This window comes from Neophocaena asiaeorientalis, unplaced genomic scaffold (genome assembly GCF_003031525.2).
Source record: "Neophocaena asiaeorientalis asiaeorientalis breed wild unplaced genomic scaffold, Neophocaena_asiaeorientalis_V1.1 scaffold42, whole genome shotgun sequence".
NCBI lineage: Eukaryota > Metazoa > Chordata > Mammalia > Artiodactyla > Phocoenidae > Neophocaena > Neophocaena asiaeorientalis.
The window spans coordinates 245,307-266,150 of NW_020172633.1; the positions used below are offsets into that span (position 1 = coordinate 245,307).

Consider the following 20,844-nt stretch of genomic DNA (forward strand, 5'->3'; position numbering starts at 1 on the left):
CTCTCAGCAAATTTCATTACACAAATAAGCGTTCTCAACGAGAGTCACCATGTTATACATTAGATCTTCAGACCTTATTCATCTTATGGCTGAAAGTTTGTGCCCTTTTACCAAACTTTCCCCATTTCCCCCACCCTATCCCCTGCCCGCCATATCTCCGCAACCACTTTTCTCTGTTTCTATGAGTTTGACTTTGTTTTTTAGATTCCACTCAAATTGCTTATATAGACGGGGTCCCACAAAATATATTTGCCTGGGGCTCCACACATCTAAGGGCTGCACCTGTCACAGCCTAGCCAGCAGCTGCCTGGGGCCATTTTTCACTGTCTCAGTTGTTGTCGCCCCCATTACAAAGAGGAAACTGAGGTTCACAGAGGTTAAGCAACGCCCCAGCGATTCTCCGGCTGGTGGTGGTGGTGCAGCAGGGACGTGGACTCTGGTGTATCTGCTCCTGGGGCTGGTGCTCCAAACCACACCCTCCCTCGCCCACCCGCCAACTGCGAGGGCGCCTCGGATGAGTCCTGCCCCAGCGACTGTGCTGACGTTTGGAACACTCCCACGCACCTACGGTCACCTAATCTATGACAAAGGAGACAAGAATATACAGTGGAGAAAAGACAGCCTCTTCAATAAGTGGTGCTGGGAAAACGGGACAGCTACATGTAAAAGAATGAAATTAGAACATTCTCTAACACCATACACAAAAATAAACTCCAAATGGATTAAAGACTTAAATGTAAGACCGGATACTATGAAACTCTTACAGGAAAACATAGGCAGAACACTCTCTGACATAAATCTCAGCAATATCTCTTTTTGATCCCCCTCTGAGAGTAATGAAAATAAACACAAAAATAAACAAATGGAACACTGCTTCCGCTTTTCAAATCCCTTAAATGGTTTTAAATTTTTTTTTTTTTTTCTGCATGGTACTCGGAAATCTCCCTGCATCTTCCACGTTTTGCTCCTTTGCTCCTTTCTCTTCCCGACTGCACGTCCTTTGAACTGATACTGTTAGGGACCCCCATCTGTGCCATCTGAGCCCCAGTCCAGGTTCGTCACAGGACTATAGAAACTCTACAGAGTTAACCTGGGCTTCCTGTGAACAGCAGAGATTGTGAACAGCTCAGGATGTTTTCTCGAATGGCACGGGGACTCTCCAGATTGCTGCGGGTGGTGCGGAGGTTGGCTGTGAGGAGGAGGTGCCTGCGTGTGGGCAGGAAAGAGAGGTGTGTTAAGTCTTCTATTATGGGGTCCGTCCATCTAGGGTGGTCACCCTCCCCACTGCCGGTTTCAAGAGCTAGAAACAGCGGGGAGGTGGCCCATGACTAAGAGGCTCCGTGTTCTTTCAGGAGAGAGAGGGAGCCCTGTTGCTTCAGTGGGATGAGGCTTGTTTTCTGCCGTTGGAAGAATCTAGAACACAAAACTATTAGGAAGGCTCCTCTGTGTGAGTCCAGTGTTGAGTCTACCTTAGAAGCAGTGTCTGTAATGGAAACAGCATTGTCTTTGGCGTCTGCTGACCTGGGCTGGAATCCCAGCTTTGCCAGTATAGTAGCTGTGCGACCCTGTGAAAGTTACACAAACCCTCTGTGCCTCAGTTTTCTCATCTGAAGAGTGGGGATAATAATTCCTTCCTCAAACAGTTGTGAGGATTGAATAAGATGATGCTAGTACAGTGCCTGGTACAAGGGACACTGCAGATCTTATTATTCTTTTTATCTTATGTGGTCTTCTGGAGGACAGTCTGAGATCACGGGCTGGCTCTCCCTGGTGTCACTTCAAAAAGTTGGGGGAATGCCTCCCATGTATGTGTAGTCAGTTTTGAAAAAACAGTTTCAAATCAATCATCCATCTATATGTCCAAACCTTTTGCACCCAGTTTCTATTTCCAGCCTGTATCATCCCTGCACGTAATAAAGTTCAAAAGCTCTGCAGTCTGCTATGTATAACAGAAGATTCTTTCACTTCCCCAAAGCTCCCACTCTCACAGCTCAATGGGAAGGGGTCCAAGCTCACTGTCTTCCTAACCTTCATCATTTCCTAGACACTTGAACATCTTCTTCTTCCTCTTTATACATTTTATTTATCTCTCACTTCAGTTTTTCGGGTAACCGTAAGACTTTCTTAAAGTACGCTTGCAAGAATACTCCAGGGCTGAGTACACCTTCCTGTTTTCTTTAACACCCCTGGTGTTTCTGTTCTGAAGGTGTTTTGGGGGCCATTTAGGGTGTGAAAGGCTTAGATAGCAGCCCTCGTTTAGGGGTCAGATGTATCTAGTTTGAATCATATCACTCCTGCTTAGCAGTCAGCCATGTGACCAAGTCCTGTCGGTAAGGTGGGTTGACATTAGTACCTGCCCAAGGCTGGTGGGGGTCCCTGGGCCCAAGGGGGGCAGGGCTCGGCAGGAGCCCAGGACCGGGAGCGGCAGGGCCAGTTCACCTGAGAGCAAAGCCTCATCTCATCTTTCTGGCCTCCCCACATTTTCCACTTTGCAAACTATTTTGCCTTCTTCTCTTTCTAAAATGGGGCGTTTAGCATCTTGTCCTTTGACTCAAAAAAATCTTCAAAAATGCCCTCCTGACGAGTCTTGTGTGGAGAGCTCCGCCTGGAATAGCCTCACAATTCCCTCCTTCCACCTGTCTTCAAACATCTGGGGATCCTGCAGACATCTGGAGATGTCAACAGAACTGCGACCCAGCCCTCAGACTTGGGGAGCACTTGCTCCAGTGGGCGGGGTGTGATGCTGCTGGGCAGCCCAGAGTTAGAAACGGATGCCCCCGGGGGAGCTGAGATCTGAACTGTGTCTCCCCCGGTGAACAGGGGGCTATTGGGTATGTCTGAGTCACAGGAGATGAGAGCCCCTGGGAAGAAAGGACACAATAAAAAGAGGAGATGATGGCAGGACACAAAGAAGGCTGGAGAGGCTGAAGCCTGGGGTGATGGGGGGCGGTGGGAGTGGAGCTTAGGCGGGTGGCGCAGGACTCCCAAGGCCAGCCTGGGGCTTTGGGTTGTAGACTGCGGACGGTAGGAGGATACTGAACAATCTTAAGGGTGTAACATCGTGTAATTTCCAAAGACAAGATCAGATTAATGGTCATAAAAGGATTTCATGGTTATCACAGAGTGTTGGAAAAATACAGAAAAGTAAAAATTAGAAAATAAAAATTTAATGGCCCAGAGATAAACATGGATAACATTATTGTATTTACTTCTTATTCTTTCTCTCTCTCTCATCGTGGCTACTGTGACCGCGGGCTAACTCTGCACCAGGCGTGATGAGTCTTGCATGGAGAGCTTTCCTCACGTAATCTCACCACAACTCCTTGCTGTAGACAGAGCTATTCACAGGTGAGGAAGCACTGAGAAGCTTCTCTGGGTCTCGTGGTCGGTACGTGGCTGAGTTGGACTGTGGACCAGACTATGGGGCTCCGTCCCCCGAGTTCTGAACCCCTAAGCTGCTCGGCGATTACACAGTCGACACACACACATGCACAGAGAGAGGTGAAGTTTCCTTTAAAATAGAGTTTGGCACCCTAATTTTCTGGATTGGGGTTTTAAAAAGAGTTTTGGTGAGAGCCTGAAGGAGCTGCGTAGGTGGGGAGCGGTTCAGAAAGTGTGGTGGCAGGGAGACAGCTGGACGGAGCTGCAAAGGTCACGTGAAAGATGACGAACAGGGGTGATGCAGCAAGGGTGGGCGCGGGGGCGAGGATGCACAGGGAGACCTTTAGGAGGTAGAAATAACAGACCTTGATGACTCAGAGCGTGTGTGTCTGCGTGTGTCTAGGCGGGAGTCGAGGGAAAGGAAGGCGTGAAGGAAAATCATGAAGATTCTTTACTGAGCACCTGGGTGGGAGGGAGAAGCGTTTGGGACACCAGGAAGGTGATGAGCTCCCCTTGAGACCCCGTGAGAGGGTGCTGGCTGCCGGATGGCTGTGTTTGCCAGGCAGTTAGAGGCAGAGGGGGCAAAACAGAGGGGAGTCACTGCGCGTTCGTACTGAAGTCAAGGGACGTGAGGTTCCCTCGGAAGAAAGGACAGAATAAAAAGGAGGCATCTGCAGAGGAATCTTGAGGACATGGGCAGAGAGGACAGCAGGGTCAGAGGGTTAGGTTCCAGAGTGGTCAACACTCAGAGACCACAGAGCAGGATGGGATGAGAACAGGAAGAGGCCACTGGAGCCACTGCTTTCCTCCCCAAACCCCAGTTTCGGGCTAAGCCCTCAGCAGCCTTCGAAATTATTTTTGCATACTCATCTCTGGTTCACTTTACTGTCCCAGCCTGTCGTGCTGTGCCTCTGCGTCTCTAAGGCCTATTTACACTGTCACCTCCTCCAGCAAGCCTTCCCAGCCGGCTCCCCTGAGCCTCCAGCTCTCTGTTCACATGCTCCCCCTACAAGCGCACCCCCCATCATAGATCTTGTTTCCCCCAAGATTCCAAGCATCTGGGGCCAAGGCTCTGCCTTCCCTGGAGCCCCACAGAGCCTGACAACAAGGTGCTGATTAGTTAGATGTTCATAACCCACAGCAGAGAGAATATTATTTTAATTGTATAGCTTGGATTTTTGAAAATACACTTTCTCTGCACCAGAACCTCCTTTGCCCTTTTCAGCTCAGTCCCAACTCTGTGGATTCTTCCCATGGCAGATTCTTCCCTGCTGGCTTGGCATTTTGCTACTTGAAGGCTCACAGGCAGCCCGGGAGCTGAGACAACTTCTGTTCACTTTCCCTTTCCCACTTCCCCGCTGCTGTGTATCACAGTCGCACCTCGATCTTCCTCACTCCCAATTTACGTCATCCCCTCATCCTAGAACCTACGGTGCATTCCTTCCCATGTGCCATGTTTGCCTAACCATTTGACTCTTTGTAACCAAGTAACTCTGATGAGGTTAAGAAGGGACTAGTCTGCTCTATGCCCCTTCTTTTGGCACAGAACTCAGCCATATTTCACCAGCCCTCTAGGCAACTATAATGGGTGGCAGGTAACAGATCTCCACCGAGAGCTTCACAACTTCATCTTGAGTTCCTTCAAGACTCATAGGTTCCATGTAAAGCCAGAGCGGATCCTCACTCATATCATGTATATATGTGTCTATAGGTGTGCATGCGTGTATGATGAGCCACAGAGATACTTAGGATGACAATGGTGTTGATAATAATAACTACCATTTTCTGAGCACTTACCACATGCCAGGCATTATGCAAAGTGCTTTACAGACATTGTTTCACTTAATCCCCCCTTCCCTGACTGCTGCTCTTCCATGCCCTGTGGAATCTTGGGGTTGCTCTTAAATCACTGCCAGGTTAGATACGAATTTTTGGCTTTCCCTTTGCGGATGTGATGGGAGTAGACCCAGGAACTTTCCATGAGCAGCACGGAGGCTTTGGAGGAAATCCATGGCAGCAGTGAAGCGAGATAACCTGATCCTCCCTCAGCTCTACCTCTTATCACCTTTCCCTCAGAGAGGGTGACTGGGGTCTGGAAGCCACAGGTCGACTTGAGGAAGTAATGACATTTGACTTTCCCCCAGAGATCCAGTGCCTTTGGGGCATGCGACTGTGACAATATTCCACTAAATAAGCAATGCGTGATGGAATTCTAATTAAATTTAAAAGAGAAGACAGAGTTCAGGGAAAGTTTCCTTAAAAAGAAGAAACCATCTTCCCAGTCTTGACTTTTAAACTTCCAGTCCTACTTAGGGCTATTACCATTTCAATTGGAAAGTGGCAGAAAACCAATAGTGTTGATGTAGAAAAATACAAAATCGAGGAATAACTACTCCCTATTTCCTTAAATTGTTTGCAAAAACATTCAGGTGAGGAAATAAGAAAAAAGGGAACTTCACTGAGAAATATGATTGCGTCTGGGGGACAAGCAGAGATTAAATCTGGTGTTTAAGGACAATTAAGTGGCATGAAGAACAGGAAGACTACAGACGTTCTGATCCCAAGAGAAGTTAAAAATAAAGCCTTCTAGAACACCCTAGGCTTTGCAACGCTGTTCCATTTTGAAAAGACACAGGAGCACGCACGAAAATAAAAGGTGATTTGAAAAGTACAACCTGCGAGGGAGGAGAGGAAGGAAGGAGGTGTGAGTAGCCAGATTGTGGTAGGTGGGGTGTGTGCAGAAGTGGCTGTGTGCTGGCGGTGAGGGGAGGCGAGGGAGGCAGAAGCATGAAGCAGGGAGTTTTCTGTTTCACGATGAAGGATGGCGCCTTAGTCAGCTCAGGCTGCTATAACAAAATACTATATAGACAGGGTAGCTTAAGCAGCAGAAATTTATTTCCCACAGTTCCAGAGGCCGGAAGCCCAAGGTCAAGGTGCTGACTGATCTGGCTTCTGATAAGGGCTGTCTTCCTTGCATAGTAGACAGCTCCCTTCTAGCTGTTGCTCACATGACTTCTTTGAGCTCCAGAGGAAAGAGCGAGCTCTTTGGTGTCTCTTCTTATAAGGAAACTAATCTTATCAGATCAGGACCTACCTTCCAAATTCCTTTACCCTTAATTACTTCCATAATGGCCCAACCTCCAAATACAGTCACATTGGGAGTTAGGGCTTGAAACTGGGAATTTTGTGGGGACACAAACAGATGGATTGTTTAGTGGTTAAAAGCTAAGGGGAAGGGGCTAGAGGAGAGAGGAAGAATCAGACACTGAGGAAGGGACAGTGGGGATGGAAGAGATGCCTCACAGAGCCACGGATGGGAGTGGATGACTTCTCAGTAAATCATGAGGCCAGTTTTCCTGATAAGCGGGGATGGGTTTGTAATTTAAGAAGAGTAAAAAGACCCAGAAGAGCCTCCACGGGGCAATGAGATAAGAAGTGAACTGGGGGGACTTCCCTGATGGCACAGTGGTTAAGAATCCGCCTGCCAATGCAGGGGACATGGGTTCGAGCCCTGGTCCGGGAAGATCCCACGTGCCACAGAGCAACTAAGCCCATGCGTCACAACTACTGAGGCTGCGTGCGTAGAGCCCGTGCTCCACGACAAGAGAAGCCACTGCGATGAGAAGCCCACGCACCACAACGAAGAGGAGCCCCCGCTCGCCGCAGCTAGAGAAAGCCCGCGTGCAGCAACGAAGACCTAATGCAGCCAAAAATAATAAATTAAAAAAAAAAAAAAGAAGTGGACTGGGGACTGCCATGCAATATCAAAGGGCCAGCCACACTGAGATAACACGATTGCTCCAGTGTCACCTCTTGATGGAAGTCTCGCTTGACCACCCTGTTTTAATTTTCTGCATAGCACTTAATCGTCTGATTCAGTTCTTACTCACCCTCGATAGGATGTAAACTCCATGAGACCTTAGACTTTTCAGCCTTGCTTGTGGCTGTATTTCTAAAACTTAGGGTAGTGCCTGGCCCAGTAAAATCCAAAGAAGCCTCAGCTGGCTGAATGATTGTGTAATGGCACCAATGAGAAGAATTATTTGACATTCTACCAGTGTCACCTGGGCTCCCAGGGCCCAAAGTGTGGCAAAAGAAAGGTTTCCCAGGACTGAGTGTTGGCAAGGTGGAGATGACAGAGAGGGCAAGACAAGGGAGAAAGTAAGGGTGCCAGTGAGCCTGGGCTGGATAAGGAGGGAGAGATGACGAGGAAGACAGGGAAGATCAGAGAGGTGGGAAAAGAGGAAGTGGGGGGAGCGTCAAAAGCAGGTTGAGTGGGCGTCAGTAGGAGGATGAGATACTCTGGTCAAAAGGAGAAAGCTGAGTGGGAGACTGCCAAGTTGGAGAGGTGCCGAGTGATGAAACTGTCCTAGCTGTGTCCGCGGCAGGTGGCTGCCAACAGGAAGTGGAAGGTGGGAGGTATTGAAGTGTAGCCATCAAGGCACCAGGGAGGCACCACCGTGCTGCAGGAACAGTCATTCTGAGTTGATTGGTACCAAGAGAAGGAAGGGCTCTATGGTCACATAAGTTTAGAAAACACGAGTTAAAAACTGATTCACGTACTGCAAGACTCCTACAAATCTTTACAATACTTAAAAAGACTTCAAGAGAAGGGACGTTATTTCCTAAATTTACGCGACTGATGAAGCCTTTTTATTTCCCTCCGGGAGTATCTCTAGGGTCGACTGTTTCCAAGAACAGAGATTCTCAAGCTGCGGTCCCTAGAACGGCAGCATCAGCGGCCTTTGGGAACCTGTTAGAAATGCAACTACACAGGCCTCACACCTGACCTGTCTAATCAGTAACTCAGGGTGGAGCCAGGAATCTGTGTTTTAACAAGTTCTCCAGGCGCTTCTGCTGCAAACTGAGGCCCAGAACCACTGAGCTAGAAAATACTTTGGAAAAGACTGATTCGTGTTCATAATTGGGAAAGACTACTCATTAAGGGTTGCGTTCGGTCACCCACATTCATGCTGAAATAATATAGCAAGACGGCAGAAGTTGAAATGGAGAAGAAAATGTGCACGTGAAGGCTGCAAAATTTAATCCCAGCCGAGTTACAAGTCACATCAAAATATTAATAAAAATGACTCTGGATCACCGATTCCTTTGGATTATTCTTTCTGTTATGTCTCTCCGTTAGCAGGAATCAAGAGCTGACTCCTCACCAACATACTTTGTCAAGTTGTGTGAGGGAGCGGGAAAGAAAGAGAAACGAATTTGAAATTTATTTCCTTGTTTTTCCCCCTTCTCCATCCTTTGACAGGGGTACCAAAAAGTAATTACGAGGCCAAAAGGCAGACAGCAATGAAAAAGGAGAAGAGAAGATATATCATATGGAAACTGGGTCATCAGCTACTGAATCACCCCAAAACTGAGCCTAAGTATCTGTGTTATATGTGTGGCTATATAAACTCATATTTAAAACTGATTTTAAAAGCAATTATTTGCAAAGAGCTTTAGAAATAGATCAGCTCAGAAGCACTTTGTGCACTTCCATAATAAATGGTTACTGCGTTAACGTAGAAATTTATCAAAAGGTGTAATTTTCAAGTGATAAAATGTGTATCTGTCGTACTCCTTAGCAGAATAATTTGGAAACAGGTTTACCATACACTTAAAGTTTGCAGAAGGGCTGTCAAAAATAACTCGGATATGTGAATGCATCAACTGTACAATGGAAAAACAAACTATGACTATAAAAGGAATTTGGGTGCATCTTTTCAAAAGAAAAATTTGAATCTAAGTCTAAATCTAAAAATGCATTTGACTCAATTTTCTTTAAGAGAGAAAAAGAAACAAAGAAGACCCCTTGAACAATTATGCAGAGCTGAACGACTGAGATTTTGAGTGCTTTAGCTAGAAATATTCTTAGTTTCTAATGCATTTAGACATAAAGACAAATCAGAAATGAAAGGATAACATTAGGCAAAGATCTGCATGAGCACAAAGGCTTATTTGGAAGAAAAAAAGTGATAAGAAATGTCCCTGATTTCTTAAGGTGGAAGTTTGTAGAACTTCTATCCTATCTTTCACTTACTCAGCCCTGGCTCAGTGCCCAGCAATATACATGACTGGTGGGGTGCCCGTGACACCACTGATCGTGAACTCTGTGGCTGTTTCTACGAATGATCACCACTGGAGTGGTGATCCTGCAGTTCTTATGTAGCTAGTTTGACTTCTGCAACCTTAGAATGGTCCACTTCTCAGATATTTTGGATTTTTGAAACAGTACTGTCAGCCACTGAGGAAGCCTTCATTCTAAAAACTTGGCCCTCATTCTAAAGGAGCTGTCTGTTCTCCCAAACTTCATTTGAGCATCTTACAGAAAGTAGAGTCCAAAGTCACAATATTCTGGTTTCTAAAACCTCTCTTCCGTCCCAGACTTGGAATGGCGTTTCTCATCAGGGAGAAGCTGAGTGAGTTCATGTTGCAGGTGAATTTCTTTCACCATTGTGAGTTCCTGGAACTCACAGGCAAATGAACTGTGCTAAGAGTTGGCCCTCATGTATGAGAGGAAGGCGATGGCCATTTAGCAAAGCACCTGGATCTTCCTACCTCATAAAATAATGAGCCATGACTCTCAGCGGAGGGAAGCAGTGCTAAACAGGAGTGGGGCCAACCCCAATCTTTGCTGGCCACTCACCATTTCTGAAAAGGATTCCGAGGCTATAAATACCTAAGGGCCCTGATGGAAAATTTAAAGGATAAGACATTTAACATTTTTCCACGTGCCTTATCATATACAGTTGGAACATAGTCCCATACACTTTCATTGTTAATTTCTCTTATCTCTAAATCACTGTGACAATTACAGTAGGACTCACCACTTAGTGCTTTAACATATTACAGTCTCACCATTAATTTGTTTTCCTGTGTTTCTTACAGAGTGGGGCACTTTTTTTCTTCATTTGATAAGGTGGGGCAAGTAATAGAATAGCATCCACCTTCTAGGGTGGCTGAGAGGCATTAACATCCGTGAAGTTCCTAGCACAGGGAAAGCACTTAATAATTATTGGCTATTGGTAACAATCATTATTGACAAGAGACAGTAGTGCCTGGGAGCTAAGAGCACAGACTCTGAGGCCCGAGCGCATCATTCAAATCCTATAGTTCTCCCACTCACCAGTATGTGGCCTTGGGCAAGATACTTAATCTCTCCCTGCCTCGATTTCCTCATTTCAAAAACAGGGATACCAAGAATACTGCCCTCTAGAATGATGGATGAGGATTCGATGAGATACTACATTGTAAAGTCCTTGGAAAACAGCCTGGCACGTAGAAGCATTGTACTGGTGTTACATATGTAATTCTCACAACAACCCTCTGAGGTGGTTGTCAGTATCCTTATTTGTACAGATAATAAAGCCAAGGTTTAGGGTCACACAGCTAACAGTGAGTCCACAGTTCTAAGCGACTCAAAAACCAAAGCTCCTTTCACTACCGTACCTAGAGGATTACACGTGGGTCTTTAGTTGCACATAACACTTCCATTCCTTCTACTGATTTGCTTTAAGCAAACAAAACAGACTCTGTACTTATCTGTGGGAGTGAGTGGATTCTAACAGACCCCGGTATCTGCTTTCTCACAGCACAGGGGGAAATGGGTAACTCCGAGGTGCAGATTCTTCCAGCTGCCCAGTTATTGCTGCGGAGGAGCCGAGGGAGGTTTTTAAAGTTGGCTCAGACTTCCTTTTCCACTGAAGGTGGGGCAATAGTGAGAAGCTAAGAGAAAGACCAGAGGCTATTCCGAGAACTGGCTTGTGAATGTGTAGCGCTGCCATCTGCTGGATGGAATGGGTATCAGACCAGTTCCGATGTTTTCCTTGCTGCGTAATAAACAAATTCCCTGATTCCCATTGTGGGTTCAGAACTTAGCGGTTTCATCATTTCATAGCATCAGTTCTAGATGTCTGCATATTTTGGAAAGCTCATGACAACTGCGCATAGGACCTTCATGTGAGTCATCAGAAGGTAAACCGATGACATCTCTGAAGCAATGTCCTAGTTAGCATGAATACTTCTCCAGATCAGATTTGGTCTGCTCCCAAATGGTTGACCTAATTGGTTAGGAAAAGCCCATAACTCTTCGGCAAGGGCATCTGGCAGAACCTGGACCCTCCTGTCAAAGGCAAAAAGTACTTACAGGGAATTGAAATCACCAGCTGGTTTTATTCTTGCTTTCGCTGAAATTCTGTGTTCACGTTACCCAACAATTATTTATCGAGCACTTATCCTGTGTGCCAGGAACTGTATCAGGAATTGAGGAAGCAAAGATGAATAAACATAGTTCCTGCTCTTAATAATATTACAGGAATATTTTCGGAGTGCTTATTACGTGCCAGGCATGTACTTCCCATAAAATCTAATTCAAACCTCAGAACAACCCTAGAATCTATTATTATCTCACTTATAACTGTCTCATATTATTACCTCATTTATAGTGACTATTACTATCTCAATTACAGCTCAGAAAACTGAAGCTTAGAGAGATTTAATTAGTTTATTCAAGACAACAGAATTAGGAAGAGTTGGGAGTGGCATTTGAACATGGGGTAGTGGTAGTAGGTAGAAGAGAGAAGTGTCGATAACATGGACCAATGTAGCCTCCAGCCCCCCTCCACACAGTATGGATCTTCTGTTTCACACACATTTTCTGTTCTATAAGCAGATTTCCAGCAAAGTGAAAGTGCTACAAAACTAACTGATGATAGGAGTAGATGCTTTGGGAAGATTTATCAGGAAGAATATCCCTTCCTCTAGCAAGCATTTGAAATCTATCTAGTTAACTTTCTTTTCAGTTCATACCTCTCCTTCTTAATAGCAGCATTGGTATAGCAAGACCTGCGTCGTTGTCAGTTCTCATTGGATGAAAAACAAATCCGTATATTGGTCAGCATGACAGAGATGTGAGAGTGATGGATTTGCTCAGCACGAACTTGGGAGCAATTCAGATGTCTGACAGCACCAACCTCAAACTGCTTTTTATTTTTTCTCACTCTTGGTGTTAGAGGGAGGGTGCTGGTGGGGAGATGACACCAGGGTGGGTGTCGGGGTGAGGGAGGGAAGAAGAGAGGAGAGGAGGAAGAGCAGCTGGTGGCAGAGAAGAAAGCACCTGTTAAAGTGCTAAGATGCTATCTACTGGACAGAAAGAACCAGAAGTGTGAAGGGCCAAAAAAGTGCCTAATGGCAGATTAGGGGCTTGTTGTCAGCCTGCTGGGCTACAATCCCTGCTCTATGCCACTAGCCTAGACTTTGACCTCAGGCAGGTCACGTGATCTTTCGAATCCTCAGTTCTTTCACCTGTGAGATGGGGTTGCCGCACAGGGTTGTTTTGGGGGTTCAGTGAGGTAGTTCAGACTGGCCTCTGTTACTTGTAGCAAGGGGCCAGAATTTGGCGGGGTAGGGGGAGGGCCTTCGGAAAAACTTCCCTTTAGGGTTGCTTGATGCTACTTATTTGCACATCAGTTTGCCATATGTACTCTTATTTTTCCTCTCAAAAATCCTATAAGGCAGGTTGGAGAGATATTAATCATTCCCATATATACAGAAGAAATAGATCCCCAGGTGACTTGGCTAAAATGAAGATGTTTTTCCAACCAGAGCCTGCCCTCAGGGCCACCCATAGGAGAACCAGCAAGAAAAGTATCTTATAGAATTGCAATTGTATCTCAAACGCCAATACAGAGAGTGATATTCAAATTGTTTCCTGGAAATAACTAAAACCCAAATTTCTTGGAAATTTCCTAGAAGGAGTAGAACCAGAAAGGGGAAAAGCAATTATAAAGCATTCATGGAAGATTTTTCCCCCCAAAATCCTCTTTCTAATAAGTTTTGATGTTGAAAGAAAAACTGAATGCCTCATTTTAGATTACTTTAAAATTAATCAGGGTTTCCCTGGTGGCGCAGTGGTTAAGAATCCGCCTGCCAATGCAGGGGACACGGGTTCGAGCCCTGGTCCAGGAAGATCCCACATACCGCAGAGCAGCTGGGCCTGTGCGCCACAACTGCTGAGCCTGTGCTCTAGAGCCCACGTGCCACAACTACTGAAGCCCGCACCCCTAGAGCCCGTGCTCCCCAAAAAGAGAAGGCACCGCAATGAGAAGCCCACGCACTGCAACGAAGAGTAGCCTCCGCTTGCTGTAACTAGAGAAAACCCGTGCGCAGCAACAAAGACCCAACACAGCCAAAAAAAAAAACCCACAAAATTAATCAATTATTCATCAACTGGTGCTCTTTTGGTGTTGAGTAATCACCAAAACACTATTTCCCTATTGTTATACATGTCTGTGAAGCCAGATGTGAGGGGAAAAGTTTTAGAAAAATAAGAACAAATGGAAAGAATGGACAAGATATTAGAAATACCAAAAACAATGTCCACTTAAGAAAAGTAAGAAAATGTTGCATTGAGACAAGATTAGCCAAGCATCAGTACAAAAAGTTAGAGACATGGGAAGGACAAACATACTAAAATCGAACTAACTGGCAGAAAGCAGAGCTGAGTAGAGTCAAGTCGGACCAAACAAACTTTACTGTGTTACGGTCCTTAAAAGTTTTTTTTTTTCCAATGAGTAATTCAGAATAATTGTGCCGGTTATTTGTATGTAAATGGGCTTTTAGAAAGCGTGACTGAGCAGTTCATTTTTATAGTCATTTAATTTATGTTTATAATATTTTTAAGCACAATTAATTTTCACTATAAGGCACAGACCTGATTTTTGTTTCAGAAGGTTAAACACTGGCCTATTCGAATGATGAATTCCAACTTAGCTGGAACTGGAGAAGTGAAACTTTGCGGTGCAGTTCATAAATGAAAAGGCGTCTTGGACAACAGGACAAGAGCAGGGAGATCAGTGCCTGACACACTAGGTGCCCCATACACGACTGGTGAACAAATTCCCATTGAATTCAGTTACACAGGATGTGAATGAGGCTTGTCATTACTCCTAATTCTGGCTACCAGAAATAAAGTGAAAAACACAAAATCTATGCAGTCTGCAGAATCCCAGTGGCCATTCAGTTATTAACGTGTCAGAAACCTAGGTGTCCACTTGACATCTCTCTCTCTCTCTCCTTGTTTAGGCATCACCAATCCTTTACTACATTCTGTCAATTTCACTTTGTAAATAGATCTCCCATCCCTCTGTTTCCCCTGCCACTGCCCTAAGCCCAGCTGTACGTTCTCTTGCCTGGACAACTGTAATAGCGTTCCAAGGGCTATACTTCATCCACCCTGGGCTCCTCTATTCACTGCCCACGATGACATCAGAATTATCCTTGCAAAACACAAGTCTGATTATGTTACTGTTGCCCTCCTGCCAATACTGGCCAAGTCCCTTCACTCCGCTCTTAGAGTTAAGACTAGAGGTCTCTCCCTGCAACCTGCTCTCTCATCACTTCCTCTTCCCTCTCTCAGCTCAAGCTAGTTAATCCTTGAGTTCCTCTCCCTTTGTCATGCCTCTCCCTGCTTGGCAAATGCCATTCCCTCTTCCCTCTGCCTGGAACTTACTTCCTGTTCTCTCTCTGCTTCTCCTGCCCTGCTTCTTCATCACTTACTCAGATCTCAGTCTGTAACACTTCCTTCAGAACCCTGACCCCAGTCTTGGCAATTTTGCCCCTCTTTGGTTAGTTTCTTTTCCTTCGAAGCACTATTCTCTGTCTGTTGTTCAACTGTTTGATTAACGTCTGTCTCTCTAGCTGAATCACAAATTCCAGGAGACTGGGGACTCTACATACTTTTCCTCACCATCGTGTCTCTCTGGCATCTAGCACAGTGCCTTGCATACAGAAGGCACAAATAAATATTTGTTGAATGAATGAACTCGATGAATACTGGCTTGTTATTCTTAAAGGATAATCTCTCTGTTTCATTCTCTGCACGATTATCTCAAACCAAAGTCATCAACAAGCATAACTGTGATTTACATCTAGTACGTTTTTATGAATGACAAACCAGAACACTATTACAGTGCCAAAGAAAACTGAATTGTTTCACACTTCTGCGTTAATTTTTAAAAACGTTTCCTCACTTCTGCATGAGTTATTAAAATAAGCATACATGCTTGCGTCCAAACATTTCATTTTTCCCCCCAAGATGGTTCATCCTAAAGATAAAGAAAATAAAAGCTTCACTTGCTTGGGAAATTATAAATTGCAGTCCCAAAGAAGGTTCAGAAATGCAGTTTAAGATCCAACTAAATAAAAGCCTTGGTGAGGGTAATTCCTTGGCGGTCCAGTGGTTAGGGCTCTGTGCTTTCATTGCCGAGGGCCAGGGTTCTATCCCTAGCTGGGGAACTAAGATCCCACAAGTCACGTGGTGTGGCCAAAAAAAAAAAAAAAAAAAAACCCACGCAAAAAAAACCCCAAACAAACAAAACAATAAAAGCCTTGGTGAACTGATGGTTCACAAACAAACATCCTTTGAATGACTCAAAGCAATGTAAATGAAAATATCTTAGCAGAAAATAACACATTTCAGCATTAGAAAACAATCATTCTGATTGTAGAAATGTCAAGACAAAAAAGCATTTGTGCAAGCAACTTACTCCTAAACCTAGAGGTAAATGAAAGTTTAATTCTCAGAAAGTTCTCCAATATAATACATCTTTTGCTAATTACTTTTACATTTAAAACCAAATTGCTCTGGATAAATAATTGTATGCCAAAAGGTCCATAATGCTATTCAACAAATTGAATAATCTGTTTTCATCATCATGCAGTAGAAGTCTCATTACAGTAACTTTCCTAGTACTTAGGTGGTATAATTTGTACAATAATTACTGAATATTCTCCAAAATAAATACCTCACATCAGAGTAATGTAAATGGCCAGTAAATCACTATTACTTAAATAAGTCTGAACCAAGCTATCATTTCCCACCCTACAATGCATGCCCTGGCAAAGAATTACAAACATGAATATCTTACAGCTAGAAGAGAGACCTCTAGTGTGTGTCAGAGAACTTTATATTGGGCTTCAGGCAAAATTAACACAGCAAAATCACTGCAGTCATTTTGAATACTGTGGTGGGAGATTTTTTGCCAACTATCATTCACGCTCGATTCATTTCAAACTTCCTTCCCAGCAAATGTATGATATTTTTGCCTAATGAGTGATTTTCTTTTTATAAACATAAACCAATGAAGTTTTCTCTGGGATGCAAAGTTTTAAAATTCAACAATCACCTTTGCAACCTAATTACTAAACACGAAACCTACTGTCATCAGAACAATTGCTAACAATTCTTTCCATTCAAGCAGCAGCAGGACTCCTGAGCCTAACTGTTGTAGTCAGTGTGCAGTCTTCTGAACACCAGCCCCTCACGGTACTCCAACTGCCACACAAACATAAACACAAGTAACAGATCGGCACATTGCCCATTATCCGGGAGACAAATGGATCCACCACTATTTCAAATTCACCAAGTAGATTAGGGATTAGTTTCCACAGATTCCCATATATGCAGGTAAATGCCTTGATGTAAAATCAGATTTAATGAATCATTCGATGGCATCAGCCTCAGCCTTTAAAACTCTTTTATTTTCTCCTTTTCCCCATCAAAAACGCATTTGAGACACATAGAAAATGTTTCTCTAAAAAACACACACATACACACAAAACAGGAGGTCTCTTAAGGAGTCTACTGCTGAGAAGGTAAAAGCATTTTGCTCATTTTTAATTTGCTAAACAATCCAAGCATGCTTGGACCCAGAGGGTATTCTCAAATAAACTTGTATCTCTAGCTGCCAGCTTAGTTGATTGAAAACAGAAGGCAAACGTTTCTTAAAGAATGAGTATGTTAAACTGTTATGTCTCTCCCAGTTCCACCACGGACACACACACCCGTCAAGGATTTGCTTGAAAGCAGCGCATTCTATGATCTTAGAGGTAATGCAGCGTTTGTACCAAATTACTTCTGCCCACTGCGGTGCACCTCTGAGCGAGGAAGCCAATGGCATAGGGATACTGGACAGTTCCTGCGTGCCTTTCTCCACGCACAAAGCCGACATCCAACTTTGCTCACTTAGTTGGCTCCCGCCCAGCCGGCCCCCGAAGCAGTCACGGTGAAAACATTTTGATACCAGAAAATCATTTCCACGGAAGTGCAAGTGTTCGAACGCACAAAGGCAGATACCATCGACCCGCGCTAGCTAGCAAGTTGCGGTACTCGGGGCGGCGGCGCGGAGCACGCGTCCAGGTAAGGGATTCCTGCACCACGGCTCCCGTCTCCTCTTCCTGGATGTTTTGGGGGCTCGACCTCACTTTTCACGCAAATTCACCAGAACGCGGCCCCCACCCGGTTCACTTTCCAGGAGGCGCGGACTCTATTTTCCAGTTAAGTCCCTCTGGGGGGCGGGCGAGGAAACACACTTCACAATTTCAGTAAAGAAGGGCGGCGGGGACGGGGAGGAACGCCGAGGAGCAGCGGGAGCAGCCCCGGAGGAGGCGGCTGCCGCTGCCCCGCCGCCGGTCCGAGCGGCTCCCGAGCCGCCGCGGCGGGCTGTGTGTGTGCGAGTGTGCCGCGCTCTCGCCCCATGCCTGGCACATGCGTAAAAGCGAGTTGCGCCCAAAGTCCCAGCCATACCCTCCTTAGCAAATAATAACAAACCCAAACCGTCAGATCTTACCTGAAACATTGAAGCACAAAGTCTCTCTCCAAGTCCCCTTTTCCTTTTCCTCTCCCCCCTTTTCCGATTTCTCTCCCAGCGATCTGCTCGGCTCGCCACACCAGAGAGAAATGCAATAGCTTGGCTAAGGTAGACAGAACAAAATACAGAGAAGAGTTGCTCCAGGGCTTTGAAACCCCTCAAGGCAAGGATCAGGATACAATTAGCTCATGCCTCTACCTCCAGTCTAAATCAATCTCCAAAATAAAACTTAAATCAAATTAACTGATCACAGGGCAGACAATTGATCTCCTTCAAAAATAAAGCTCTACATAGACGTATAGATAAATATACATATAGGAAATTTTTTTCCAGGTTTTTTTTTTTTTTTGGTGGAAAAACAGTCTTTTTCCAGCCTCCAACTTCCTTTTTACCCTCCTCTTGCACAGAAAAGCTGATTTTAATCGTTGTGATTAGTTTTGATGTAACGTTTCCGCAGGCGATTTCTGCAAATGGATGGAGTGTTTCTTTGCCAAAAGAGGGAAAAGCAGCAGATGATGATAATTATAAGGATTGTTGGTTGTTTCTTTTTGTTTGTGTTTAGGGCTCTCTCTTCACTTTCTCAAGTTGACCTGACATTGCTGTTACACTAAGGTCGCGCAACTTGTTGATGAGGATCACCGCCCTTTCTGATCAAAGGATAGGTGATAATTTGGCAATAGAGCAGCACATTTTTGGTTCCTTTGGCGACATAACGTCCCAAATGACGTGGATAAAAATAAGCACATGCAGTCTGCTTTGCCCCAATCAAGTCTGAATCAGCGCCTGGGGGTGATACACAAACTCATTTCAAATGTTCAACCATGCAGAATTGCAAAAAGATTGAAGGAGTTACACTGCATTTTTTTAAATAGCAAAATTAAAAGAAAACAAAACCTACGTTAGGTGTAGCCAAGGACCTTACATTTAGGTTTATTTGATCAACCTTGTAAACATACCTCTCCTGCTCCCTTGTCTTTGCTTCCTTCCACCTGGTATCTTTTATGGGGGGGAGGGGGTTGTATAATTCCATTATTTGTTCAACAGAGCTAAAGAGACTCTAACATAAACACATTTTCCCAGATTGCTACCCTGGTTCTGACCTCCCCCACTCCCCATCACTTCTCCTTCCTCTCTGGCTCTTTGTTCAAAGAGATTGTGCCCGAGCCAGTCGTTATCTTAATTCTTTTCAGTTAGAGTGGGATATTTCGTTTTAACTCAAGGATCACCTCCCATTAGTGTTATATCCACGCAGGATACTTTTTGAAATGGTTTTTTTTTTTGAGCACTTCACAGTTCATTAATTCAAAGACTTTGCTGACATTTCTTATGAAAAAGACCAGGCTGTAAGGCCAAGGATACTAAAAAAAGAAAGAAATGGAGGGGGGACCCTAAATAGAACTAGACATGTTCTGCACATACTTGCAATTGGCAGGATTTCACAGGAAGTATTTTTTAGCCATCATTTTACCTTGAAGGTAGTAACTCCTGAGATACCATCAGGAAAGGGAAGGGCCAAGCTTTTAAAAAATATAGTTGATGAGATAAGTTCTATCATGACATGAGATTAATGTCATCGGGAGAATCAGGGATATTGGTAGATTGAAAAAAGAAAAAAACATAACAAGTTCCTATGACATAGGAATCTGGTTTGAGAACATCAATACCCTATAAAAAGAAAAAAAGGGTGGCTTACAAAACAACCCAAAACAAAATTATGCTGTTCTTTGCACATTCTCTTTCAATCTCCCCATCTCCCCCTAACACACACACACACACACACACACACACACACACACACAAAGTTAGATAAAGTCTCTGATCTGCAATAAAAATTTTTTAATGTCTACAAAACCCCAAATTCAATTGAGTAAAAACTTTGTTCTTGCCCCCAAATGGCTCTAAATGTTAATATAGGAGAACATGAGAAGAAAAGACACCATGGAAGAAACATTCTCAATTCATTGATATGACTTAATGCATTAAAGGTGTAGCCTAAAGTGACTTTTAACCCAAGTCTGGAGAACTGTGTATCATTATCCTGGAATGTGAGAGCTGGGAAGGCCCTTTGTGGGAGGGCATGTGGTCCTTTGCATCATTTTACAGATGAGGAGAGGTAAGCAGCTTGCCCAAGGTCATAAGCCAGCCACTGACAGGGCCAAGACTAGGCCACAAGAGGCAGGACAAAAGAAAGGTGAATGGTTCTCCCCCTCCCCCGACCACACTCACCTTGAGAAACCTTACAGCATTCCAAATTCTGCTGACATGGCTTAAGCCATATTTTCAGAATTCCCTTCCTGGAATTGTCCTAAAAGCCTATTAGCTTGTTCTTTTTAATATCTCTGATGTCAACAAATCTTTGCCCTTTGATGTTTAACTTTGGGAAACAATGCCTCTCCCCCCACCCCTGCCCAACCAAAAAAAAAAAAAGTTTATGCTATTTAGAGTCAAAAAAGAAAATATGACTAAAAACAATGATGCCAGTTTTTTTTATTAGCACTTGAATGGATTAAAGACAATTCTCAAAATGTTTTAAGCAGTAGAATTCCTGGGGCTTTGTTTTGCAGGATAGCTACTTGGAAAGGAATAATATTTATTTGAGCAAACTGAGGTCTGAAATGTTCATTTTTAAGATGTTTTCTTACTTCAGAATGACATCACTCGCCAAAAGATGCACTTTTTGGGCATTAGGTCAGTGACATTTTAAAGTGATCCAACCTATTCAGTTGATCCCTGAATTTGTGGTAATCCAGTGGCAGATAGCCTGCAAAAGTAAGGTCTTATTTTATTGTGGTGAGGACCTTAATGTTCTTGTATT

At 44.3% G+C, this 20,844-nt stretch overlaps 1 protein-coding gene across 1 annotated transcript in view; it reads right to left on the reverse strand.

The window, feature by feature from the left end:
- KCTD1 (potassium channel tetramerization domain containing 1) overlaps positions 1 to 18,061 on the reverse strand; it is a 180,368-nt gene extending 162,307 nt beyond the window's left edge. Inside the window, exon 1 of the mRNA XM_024739374.1 lies at positions 18,009 to 18,061. Coding sequence (XP_024595142.1) covers positions 18,009 to 18,017 — 9 coding nt within the window. The 5' untranslated portion in view covers positions 18,018 to 18,061. The remainder of the gene's footprint in view (positions 1 to 18,008) is intronic.
- Between the last annotated feature and the right edge of the window lie 2,783 nt (positions 18,062 to 20,844).